At 39.5% G+C, this 12,511-nt stretch overlaps 1 protein-coding gene and 1 long non-coding RNA gene across 2 annotated transcripts; one reads left to right on the plus strand and one right to left on the minus strand.

Annotated features, from left to right (window-relative positions):
- Positions 1 to 2,590: 2,590 nt before the first annotated feature.
- LOC122773193 lies at positions 2,591 to 4,723 on the minus strand. The gene is made up of 3 exons (XR_006360866.1): positions 4,439 to 4,723; positions 2,879 to 2,932; positions 2,591 to 2,618 (listed from the first exon to the last, which is right to left on the minus strand). It is a non-coding gene; the product is annotated as an uncharacterized LOC122773193 (long non-coding RNA).
- A 1,982-nt stretch (positions 4,724 to 6,705) lies between these two features.
- On the plus strand, positions 6,706 to 11,067 carry klhl40b (kelch-like family member 40b). The gene is made up of 6 exons (XM_044031591.1): positions 6,706 to 8,066; positions 8,335 to 8,495; positions 8,583 to 8,690; positions 8,784 to 8,969; positions 9,106 to 9,258; positions 10,700 to 11,067. The coding sequence occupies exons 1-6, from the start codon at positions 6,942 to 6,944 to the stop codon at positions 10,809 to 10,811; spliced, it is 1,845 nt and encodes a 614-aa protein (XP_043887526.1). The 5' UTR covers positions 6,706 to 6,941; the 3' UTR covers positions 10,812 to 11,067.
- The last annotated feature ends 1,444 nt before the right edge of the window (positions 11,068 to 12,511 follow it).

Consider the following 12,511-nt stretch of genomic DNA (forward strand, 5'->3'; position numbering starts at 1 on the left):
AGCCTTCATCTCCTCTTCTAAACAAGGTAGAATTTCATAAGTCACAAGACAAAAAGGTAAGCAAATGACAAAAACCATCAAGTAACTCACCTGGTCACGGGTCTTCTCACATCCAGCCAGGGCCCACCGATGGATGCCATCCCCAATCTCTACCAGCCTTGCCTGTTCTACACTGACAGTTTACCAAACTACCTCTGTCTCTAAACACAATTTAATACCAGAAAATCAAGCCTTGTGGCCCGTAGATTTCGTTGCAAAAATCAAATATCCATTCACTTTGTACTGCAGGTTGCTAGCCATTTGAGATGCTTCTAACCCCAATGTCTTGGTTGGATGCATGAAAAATGCAAATCTCAGTTGCCCAGACAAAGTTCCTTCTGATTCTGTAGCCTCACCACAAAGTTTCTCTGCTTAAACCCTTATTTTGCTAAGCATGAAATCAATTCCACTTTCCTGTCCTCGGATCTCATTTTCTCTGTCTCTGCAGCCTTACAACACCAATTGCTGTCGTCGTAACATCTGCAAGAGGCAGGTTTCACAATTCAGAACTTCTCATGGGTTTAGCAAGATGTGGCACATGACGATTGACAAAGCAGACCCCTTAAAATGTTTGACCCTAATTTGACCAAATGCTTCATTTAGTCTAAAAGTGACTTACATAGCAAACATGTTCACTCCAGTTGGTTTGGAGGAAAATAAATGCATACCATGACACGCTGAGTCACAAAATCAGATGGATCCTTGTCTGATTTTGGAAACAGCACAGCCATGACGTGCCAGTCAGTCAGGATTTGTGGCCAGATTTTCACACACACACACACACACACACACACACACACACGAGGAGGGGAAGGACAAAAGGCCTAACCATCTTACGAGTCGACTCAATTTACCTTCTTCTGTTGTGTGAAGGAGAACCAGCTCATTAAATCCTGACTGATTTACAAATTGAGCAATAAAGTTGCTGAAATACTGATTCTGTTCAGTTATGCCAAGAGCATGTGATCTTTAGCATGGTTTCCCAAAAGGTTAGAGGTCAGGTTACTGACCCCAAGAATGTCAAATTCAATTATTTTTTGTCTTGTAAACTGATGAACCATTTGGGTAAATTAGATCATACATTTTAAGGTGTCCACTTTGTCACTAGTCTAATGGCACATCTTACCCAACAGATGAAGATGCAGTGAATCAGGATACGGCTACCTTTAGCAGATGTGACAACAGCAGTGGGTGTTGGAAAGCTGCGGGGAGAGAAAATGAGATCTGTATACAAGTTGGAGGAATCATTTAATGCATAGCTCAACAAGAGTTAAATAGGGAAACTTTAGGGCAAGTGTCAAAATCAGAGAAAGCTCGCCAACACACCTGGGAGATTGCCTTTTCTCATGCAAACAACCAAGACATTAAGATTAAGCATCATTGTAATGACTTCGACAATGTCAAATTTTCATTTTGCAAGAATGTCATGGATACTGGGGCTACAGACACTTGTTAGCTGAAATTAGTGTCTAGTTTGTGGTGAGGAGTTAGTCCTATGCTATCCTATCAAATACAAGCAAGCCAGTTGCATCTATCAGTACAAAAGTTAAGACTAAATTAAAGCCATTTAAAAAAAAATAAGGTCCCAGAATTTCCTGCAGAAATTTACAGAAGCCTCGAGACTAATCAACTTTAAATCATTCATTGAGCTTGAGACCCTGACTAACTCTCAGAGAGGACGGCTGGACAGACAAGACAGACACTATGACATGGCATGTGTCAGTGTGTAAATACAGGCCTTTGCACTAACATTGTTTTATTTAAATGGTTAGATGCAAAATTACTTTTGAATAATTGGGACAAAAAGCATGTCACAAAGGCCTTTAGACTTACCTGGAAAAAGTTAAAATGTTACCCATTTAGAATATTTTAGTCAGTCTAATTGATAAAATCCGGCAATCTTCAGGCATACATTTTATGCATCTTTCTGGACCAGTAAAGCCAATTAGTTTCTTAGACTGGGCCCAAAAGGTCAGATTAACATCAGTCATCACACACACTCAAGACCAGGAAAAACAGATCAGAAATTAGACTGGCACAGCAGCCAAGACCAAGCACAATCATGACCGTGGCCATGAAGAATCAAGATACGGATGTGAAAAAAGCTCAGATCAGGTTCAGTCATGGCACAGCAGCCAAGCGAGAAAAACTGCATTTACCTTTTAAAAATATTGTAACGCAACTCAAACGCAATGTATTCATTAAGACGAACATGCAGTGATGTTGGGTGGTCCTCTTCATTGGAGAAGCTGAAAAAGAAATGGTTAGTACACTTACTGTGCATTGATGCGGTGGCATCCACGTTTGTAGATCCACCAGGAAGTAAAATGACTAGACGCGCAATGATGATGATCAATAAGGTGGGACGTACGATAATACAAAGATAATGGCATGGCGGCCATGGCACCCAAAAATTGGCATTGCACTACAACCAGCAACAAGCAGAACGCTACCGTCAAATGGATAATGTAGATAGAATAGATAGAGGCACAGCAGCCTAGAAAAAGCGAGTGGAGACACAGCGGCCACCCAGAAATAAAATACATGACACCTGTTTGAAGATCTTCATGAAGATCAACCTGGAAAAAAAAGAAAACAAATTGAGTCCAGTCCCAAACCCTGACAAAGTTCGAGCTCCTGCAGTGAAGTAAAGAAATTAACATAATCACAAGCAATTGTAAAATAAAGCTGATGAAGAAAGTGTCAGTACCTCATACAGCCACACTTGTTTTAAACACAGCATTAATATAACTACAAATGTATATAAAAGGTTGATATCAGTTCAATAAATTGATTAGCCTTAAAGACTGGTTGAAGTAGTAAATTGTCTCCAACTTACCTGTTTCTTTAATGTCCGACCAGGTATCCACGAGCAGGTAGCAGAAGTTTGTTCCTTTAAAAAAAAGTTTGTACTTTAATGACTACATTAAAAGTTTATATAGATAGATAGCTCGGACTGTAACCCTGAATCTGCCTTAAAACATTTAAAGTTAAAAAACGAATAAATCTCTCGTAAAAAAACACAATAAAGTAATGACATTGACGGCAAAAGTGAGTGAACAGCAAGGTGGCCATTTTAACTTGTTTAGTGTCATCCAACTCTTTTAATAATGGATTGATTGGTTTGAGTGTTTCAGAGTTTGTTTCATCTTAAATGTGGATATTCCCTCATTTCTTTGCTCCACATAATTGAATTCACTAAATTTTGGATTTAGAATATCATTGAGCTTTGAGAAACAGCAATCAACATTTATATGGAACAAACGTTAATAAATCACAGATTAACCAATTCATTAAAACGACAAATTGCAGTCCTATTTTGCATCAATAATTTACCTGCTGAGACCTGACAAAATTGCATCAGCCACAGTTGACCAAACTTTAAATAATTCAGCCAATGTTGGTTCAAATATTTCTTTATGTTGGTACAAGGTATGGACAACAATGAGCTAATAATTATAAAAAAAAGAATAAAAACTACATTAAGCCATAATTGAGCCTAAAATGAGCCAGAATTAAGATTACAATGAGGCACAGCTTGGCTAACTTTGAGCCAAGGCTAATTTTGAGGAAACAATTGAGCTAGCAATTGAGCCAGCCATTTTCAGAGCATTGGTCAAATTGACATCTACAGCAGTCAATTAAAACTCATTGGCTGCCATTGAGGGCTATAGATGTCAATTTGGCCACTGCATTGAAAATGGCTGGCAGCCAATGAGTTAAGCTGACAATGAGGCACAGCATGGCTAACAAAGGCTAATTTTGAGTATAAATCAGCCAACAGTCTTTTGTTTTAGATCATATTTTTCAAATAAACTGAAAAGTTTCATTGCATTTTTACCTTTCATTATATTAAGGGCTTTGGTGAAGGAAAGACACTCGTTATGAAACACAATAAATCTAGGTTTTACATTGATAAATTTACATTTGTGTACGTAAAATTTCCCAAGGATTAGACTATTGTTTACCAGAAAGTCACATTCATTATTAACCATAGCAACACCATAAATAATGTCCTCGCTAGAGAAGGGCTCAAGTCAGATCTTTAAGTACAGCCAGTCATGAATATCAGTCCAAAGACAGAGGACATACATTGAAAAAAATAAATGATCCGAGGTTTCAATATTATCACAAAATACACATTTGTTTCAAAACCAATTCTCTGCCGTAACATTTCACTGGACAGACGGAAACACACCATTCAACATTTTTAAATGGACTTCTTTTGCTTTTGGAATTATGGGAAATATAGAATATCTTTGGAGAAGATTTGTTTGATAGAGTTTCGAAAAGACAATAAAGGGTGTGTGACGTTATCAAACCTCATTCGAATTGTTTTATTAGAAATTTTATCAGCCAACAGATTCACAGTTAAGATAACTTGACAAAAGTTACTCACCATTCTGGAGGAGTCCTCAATCTGGACCAGGTCAAACCAATCATCTTAAATCACCTTGCTGCATTTATATATACGAGCAGCTGCACGTGGCCACTTTTCGGCGTCTGACGTCACGCGGGTAGTTTTGTATTCTATTTTTAAAGTTCCCTCCTTTAGGAACAGTTTCTGTACTTAGACAGCGTCATCCTTTTCGCGTCTTTTTTCGTTTTGCGGCTCGTTTATGCGGTTTCTCTTCGAAACATTGGTGCTAAACCTGACAGGGTAACGCCGCTGAAGGAAGAGAGAGCAGAGGCGGAAGCTGCGTCATCAGCTGATTGAAAACACCTGCGTGAAGACGATCAAGTGTGTTGTACGTCACCATTCAATTTTCTTCTTCTTCTTCTTCTTTAGTTTGGCAGGCTAGACGCAGCTATGGCGTATTGCGGCCCCTACTGGTTGTTATTGAGACCTACATCAAATCCTTTTGTACAAGCTTGTTTTGTGAAGATAATCCACCGATGTTTTTGTTTTAACCCGAGAATCCAGATTTAAATGCTTGCTCATACTGAAAACAGTTTCCCCTTCTGCTCCAAGTTTCCTGAAGAGATTCCTTCTCTGACTGGAGTATAGTTTGCACTGGAGAAGAACATGTTTTACTGTCTAACTGTCTCCACACTCACATTTGCCATCAGGATGCTTACCAATCAGAGCCAGCCCACTCCTCAGCCCACAGTGTCCAAGCCTCAATCTTGAGATAACTACTGAGTCTTTTCTACTATACCTAAAAGTGCACTGGTCTTTCTTTCCTGCTCTGAAAAGCCCTTCCCTTCCTTTCCTTCTCCCAGGATTTTTGTCACTTCTGTTTTAGAGACCTGTTTATTCTTTCTGAATACTCTGGTGCCCCATATCGCAAATTCATCTTCGCCATCTCATCTGCCTCCTCACTCCCCTTCCACACCTGTATGCACCGGAACCCAAATAAACCCCACCTCATACCTTTCATTGTGTATTCTGAACAAGGTCTGGAAAATGTCTACTACTAAATCAGGTCTGGACTTGGATTGAGCTTCTTTTATTGTAGTTAAAGCTGCTGCTGAGTCACTGCAGATGATTGAATTTCCTTGTTTATTGTCCTCAACCCATCTTACTGCTGATAACAACTGCCACTTTCCCTCTCTCATAATCCTTTGACCCATCTGCATACATTTGTAGGTGGTCTCCCCAATTTAGTTGCAACCAAACTTTTACCGTTACTATATCCTCTGACAGCCTTGATTTACTTTCAGTTAAAAACTTTAGGTCAACAACGGGATCTGGAATCAACCATGATGGAACAACTGGACGACATACAGGCGGACATACACTAATACCCATAATTTCCTGCACCACAGACACCAGTCACTCAATCAGTGTCCCTTTTTATATGCTCTATCCACAAAATATTCACATTTCCCTCCTTTTCCTCCATGATTTCATTCATGTTTATGTTTATTTAATTGATCATTCCAATAAGGTTGCTTAATTTTATAATATTTCTTCACATGTGGGATAATCACAAAGGTAATCATAACAACGATCAACATTATTCTGTGTATTTTGTCATTTTACTAAATTGTCCAGGACCTCAAGAAGAGCTTTATGGGACATTTCAGATGAAAGAAAATTTCTCTTTTGCCTTTTAACATGAGGTATATTTATCATTTTTTCGGACTCTGTCTGCCATGATGCATGTGACATTTAGAATCTTTAAAAAGGGACTTCCCACAGTTATTAACTCCTTTGTCCAAAATTACTTTTGGTGGAATATCGTCCTCATCAGCATAGTCTCTTAAATATGCAATTCGGCTATTAATGTTACCACAACTATACACAGAATCCACATCAGAGGAATAAATCAGAGGATGATATAAAATATAATAATGATACATTAAACTGTTTTCTTAATCCTCTCTTTACTGTACTTTGTTATTTTGGGAGAAAAACAATAAAACCCCTTGAGTCTAATAATAATGGTTGTTTTATTCTTAGTAGTCTTTTTTCAATGAACAACTTAATGCTCCAGAAGAAATGAATGGTGTGGTGTGAGGCCTTTAATGCTATCTGGTGGTGACATTGCATATTGCAGCCAGCTGGACACCACTCACGTCACCCTCCACTTCCAAGCATGTGTCAGCTGTCTGAGTGTGGGTGGGTCGTACTGGGGAGTGGGGAGGTGTGGGGGTTGGAGGTGGGACAGGGAGACTGAATCATGGATATTGCATTTCATGTCCCAGAGAGAAGCCCATAGCTTTACACAGAGCACTCGGTCTATAAATAACCCAGCAGTTGGAGCTCAGTTGAAGGGTCTGGACAGCTGAGGGAATGGGCTGCCCTCGGGTTGAGCCAGTGTCAGATATTAGCAGACTGACTGTGACTCTAAATCCTCTTTCCAGGCTAGAAACCAGAACTACTGCTAGAAGGAAGATCCACTTTTTTGTTGGTTTGTAGCCCCTAAAAGGCTCTCCACACTTGCCTGCCAGTAACTATGGCTTTGCCTACGAATTCCATGGACGAGCCCAGGATCTACCAGCAGACGCTGCTTCAGGACGGCCTGTATGACCTACTGGAGAATGACAAGCTGGTTGACTGTGTGCTGAAGATCAAAGACAAGGAGTTCCCCTGCCACCGGCTGGTCCTGTGCGCCTGCAGTGCGTACTTCCGCGCTATCTTTCTGTCAGACCTTGATGAAAGCAAGAAGAGAGAGATTGTCCTGGAGGATGTGGAGCCAGGGGTCATGGGGCTGATCCTCAAGTACCTGTACACCTCCAAAATCAATGTCACAGAGCAAAACGTCCAGGACATCTTTGCAGTGGCTAATATGTACCAGATCCCGTCAATTTTCACTGTATGTGTCTCTTTCCTTCAAAAGCGCCTGAGCCTCAGTAACTGTCTGGCTGTCTTCAGACTTGGCCTGATGCTGGACTGTCCCAGGTTGGCTGTCTCTGCCAGAAACTTTGCCTGCGAACGATTCCAGCTCATCTCCAGGGACGAGGACTTCCTCAACCTGCTCCCCAGTGAGCTGGCGGCCATTTTAACAAATGACAACCTGAATGTAGAGAGAGAAGAGGTCGTGTTCGAAGCTCTGATGAACTGGGTGTCCCAGGACACAGAGAACAGAGAGAAGGAGCTGCCAGGTTTGCTGGACTGCGTTCGTTTGCGTCTGGTCACTGAGAATTACCTGAAAGAAAAGGTGGAGAAACACAAACTGATCTCCTCAAACCCCGAGTTACAGGAGAAACTCCAGCTGGTTAAAGATGCTCAGGCTGGGAAAATGCCTGAGGTTAAAAAAAGCAAGAAGGGAAGTGGTGGAGCAGAAAAAGATGGCGAGGCAGAGGTTAACGAGGAGGAGGAAGAAGGTCTTCTACCGAGCATACTGAACGATAACCTGAGATTTGGCATGTTTGCCAAGGATTTAATACTGATGGTGAACGACACAGGGACCGTGGCCTACGACCCATCAGAGAACGACTGCTTTGTAGCATCACTTTCCAACCAGGTCCCCAAGAACCACACCAGCCTGGTCACCAAGGAAAACCAGATCTTTGTGGCAGGAGGATTATTCTTTGATGAGCAGAACAAGGAGGATCCACTGTGCTCCTACTTCCTGCAGGTACGAGAAGCTCTAAGTTTGACAGAAACAGATTTACAGTAGTAAACAAAAGAATGTGTTCAAACCCCAAAAGTGTTTTTAATTAAACTAGAAAACAAAACTGTAGATTAAACAGTATTTGGAGGAACAACAAACATCACACTTAAATTGTGGAAGTGTGTAGCTAGTTCTAGTTCCTTATCTAGTTTAAGAAAAGTGCATGGATGTTTGTTTAAAGAGTTAAATCTGTGACTCATACATAAAATGTCTCACTGCTGTGCCTCCTCAGTATGACCCGGTCAGTGCCGATTGGCTGGGGATGCCTCCTGTCCCGTCTCCCCGCTTCCTGTTCGGGCTGGCAGAGGCAGAGAACTGCATCTTTGTGCTGGGAGGGAAGGAGCTGAAGGATCAGGAGCACACACTGGACTCAGTTCTGGTCTATGACCGAGAGTAAGTGCAGGACTGACTTCAAACCTTAGCGTGAACAAATACACTGTTGTTGTTGGGACTGAATCCTGAATGAATTCCATTTTACAGATCTTTTAAATGGGGTGAATCGGAACCAATTCCTTATCCGGTCTATGGACATGCAACAATATCCCACAATGGTATTGTCTACGTGATTGGAGGAAAGGGGGACAACAAGTAAGCATAAAGCGTGAAGAAAAACATTTAATATTCATCCAGAGTATTAAGGTATTAAGGAAGGTGAACCTGAGGTGTCTCCCTTATGAACAGGAGCTGTCTATTGAAGATGTGTGCATATGATGCCAAGAGATTTGAGTGGAAGGAGCTTCCACCCATGAAGACTGCACGCTCTTTATTTGGAGCCACCGTTCATAATAACAAAATATTCGTGGCAGCAGGAGTCACCGACGATGGCCTGACAGACTCAGTGGAGGTGTACGATATCGCTACCAACAAGTGAGTCCACCAATCACAGTGGATGTTGTCATTCTTCCTGTAGTGCAGGAACATCATACTGGATAAATAAAGCAAAGTATTCGTCTCCTGATCTACCGGACTCTGTGTACAATACCGCTACATATGTGTTTTTCAGGTGGTCAGACTTCACAGTGTTTCCTCAGGAGCGCAGCTCTCTGAACCTGGTGTCTTTAGCCGGTCGTCTCTACGCTTTGGGAGGTTTTGCCATGTTTCCTTTGGAGGACAGCGAAAGTGACTTTGTTCCCAAAGAGATGAACGACGTCTGGAGGTGGGTCACAAGTCACACACAACTCTTTCAGTACAGACAATAATGCACTCAGTGCACTGATGAACATCACATAAAAGGGGGTATTTTAGAGCGAGTGATTCTGAAGACTGCGTCGGGTCGCAGGAGATTGCCCAACCTTTCGGTTAACCCTCAGGCTTCACTTTAATATACTACGCTTTTAAGTCGACATGGACGTCACACAGACTAAATGACGGCCAGTTAAAGAGGGAAAATTTGGACACAAATGTTCATTATGAAGCCTAAGGGTTAAGATTTATACATAAAATCAAGTTGTAATTTAGTTACCAAACATCTCTTGGAAATAATTTGCTTACCAATTTAAAATGATATTAGATGTTAGATATATGGTTGTAAATGAGTTGCTATGTTATGCAAAAACGTGCCCTTGCCACATCTTATACTGGGATTTTGGGTCACAGTAGTTTGCCATCTTTAAAAAGTGGTTTTGAGGGAGATTTTATCTGAACCAGAAAATCACCAGCTCCTCTCTGGTGAAAGTGCATGTTCAACACAAATCCAAAAATCCCTAAAATCCAGGAAAGTGCCACAAATGAACTTATTATCTTATTAAAGCTGCTTTTAAAGTCACACACACACACTGAAATGTTGTGATCTGATGCAGAAATGATGTATAAAGCAATGAAAGCACTAATAGAGAGCACTTTACAAATAATGTATGGATGGCGCATTTAAAGAGATTATGTTGCTGATTTATTTATTGATTGTTCAACTGTTGTATTAGTTTATTGATTTATTTAGGCACTGAGTGGAGATTCATATTGTAAATATCGTGGAGATGGGGACGTTTTTTTTTATGTTTACTTTAGTAGGAATTCATAAATATATATTTCTTCCTGCTCTTTTTTAAGCAATGTTTCTTTGTTTGTTCTCTTTTTCTGTGTTTTCTCATTCAGCATTAATAAATCCAAGCAGACAAATAAACACTCTAAACAATTGTGCTTTCTCTCTTAATCGGTCAGTGTTTGAGCACCACAGAGGATGCATTTTTCCCCCTGCAACCAAATATTCTTCTGTAACTTGTATTATTAACAAATCTTTCTAACTGATCTTCTCTCCACAGATGACAAAAATAAATATCTTAACTGTGAACTAAAGCAACAGACACATGTTTTCAATCTCACTTAAGAAAGAAATCCACAGTTTAGAAGGTTATTATAATCTTATCCCTGTGGTCAACAAACAACAGGCAGAGAATGTCTTTTTCTATGCAGATGTGTTGAATGTGTTTCCAGAAAATATCTTTGAAAATAAAAAAATGATTGTTAAAATATATAATTGTTTTTTAGCAGGACAAAGAAATGTCCCAGATCATGTTTGAATTGACAGGAAATGGTGATGAACTGCACAGTAAGACTGTAAATTAAATGACCAAATCATTTTCTGTCCACCTTTATGTCAGGTATAACGAGACCGAGCAGAAGTGGGATGGGATCCTCAGAGACATCCAGTACGCTTCAGGGGCCACGATTCTGGGGGTCCGCCTCAACACCCTGCGTCTCACCAAGATGTAAAACCACTGTCCACCGGAGGACAAATGCAGTCACAGTCGCGTCCTACATAAGCACATGTGTTATTTTGAAGCAGTTTTGATTGTACAACCACTTGTGAGTCTGGACTAATGACAGTTTTGGTTTGTTTTTTTTAAAAATCAAAAACATTTTTATATGTATTTCATTGATTGACTCCGTTTGTAAAATTGTAAACAATATGCAGTTGGCTGACTTTTTTTTTGCACTAAATGAAATAAAATGTACGTATTTAACACCATCAACATGGACAGTGTGCATCTTCCAACAGGTGGCAGCAAAGTCCATAATGTATGTGCTTCAGTTCAAACGCAGATACACAAAAACACAAACACACACACGCCTGCATGTGCAATAATATATCTTTATACGGTTTAATATTGAAATGATGTTTATTATGCTCTGCTGTGTTACAGATGGTAGACACTAGTCAATAGTACAATTAAAAGACAGAAAATACAGTCTAATGTTATTAGCACCTCTAGAGACTATTGTCCTTGCACTGTTTTTATTATTTTAATACAGCTGAACTCGACAACTACCGCTTTACACGTGGCCTTTGTACACCAGAGTTAACTAAGACATAGTGCTTACATTATAAAGTACACATTATGACGTCTTTAAACACAACTGTAAAATGAGTAAGAGTATGTATGGGGGAGATGCAGCGGGTACGTGGATAATACAGTTACACCGTTACCTTTAAAAATGGGGGGCAATTATCCAATCATTCACTTGCAACATCACTTGTTTTTCTAATTTCTTTTGTCAACTTTTGACAAAATATATGGTCAAATAATTTAACACAAGGTTAATCAGATGGTTACATTATTTAAATGGGGTGTAAACAGACCAGAGCGCTTCACTTCTACTTTAGCGGTTAATTAAATGACGTTAAATGTTATTACCCCTCTCTAAATAAGGGTATGCTCCGCTTATCCTTATTTACTGAGGGTAAATTAGAGGACAGTGTAAACAACACCAATAGAAGAGCTGAAACAATTACTCGATTATTAATCGATTACTAAATTAATCCTCAACTATCTTGATAATCAGTTTGAAGCTTTTTTCATTATTAAAACAAGATTTCTGATTGTTTTAGCTTCTTAAATGTGAATATGTTCTAGTTTTTTGCTCCATAAAACAAAGAAATGATTAAAAACTCAATCATTTTGGTTTGTGGACAAAACAAGACATTTGAGAACATCATCATTTCCAGGTTTGACGAGCACTGATCGACATTTTTATGGACCAAGTGATTACTCGATTAATCGAGAAAATAATCGACAGACTACCCGATTATGAAAATAACCCTTAGTTGCAGCTCTAACTAATAGTAACAAAAAATGATGTCCAACTCAAACTATAAGGTTTACTCTAATATGAACCAAATTCACATCATGATTAATGTTCAAAGCTCTAGTTTTTAACACTCCATCCAATAATAATTTCATTAGCAAACACCTTTTTTTCCAGGTTTGGGTCGTCATACATTTACAGTAAGATACACTAAAAAAAACCAAACAAAAAAAACCAACAATCTTTCACATTCTTTACATGAATCATTTCTCTGAAACTTAAGTCATTAGATTCAGAGTCGTTCCCTCTTTAAGGCTCCAGAATAAAAAAAAAATGCTTTTGGATACAAACTTTTGCTCTGGCAGCGAAACCCCCAAAATACAAAA

Source organism: Solea senegalensis, linkage group LG1 (assembly GCF_019176455.1).
Source record: "Solea senegalensis isolate Sse05_10M linkage group LG1, IFAPA_SoseM_1, whole genome shotgun sequence".
Taxonomy (NCBI): Eukaryota; Metazoa; Chordata; class Actinopteri; order Pleuronectiformes; family Soleidae; genus Solea; species Solea senegalensis.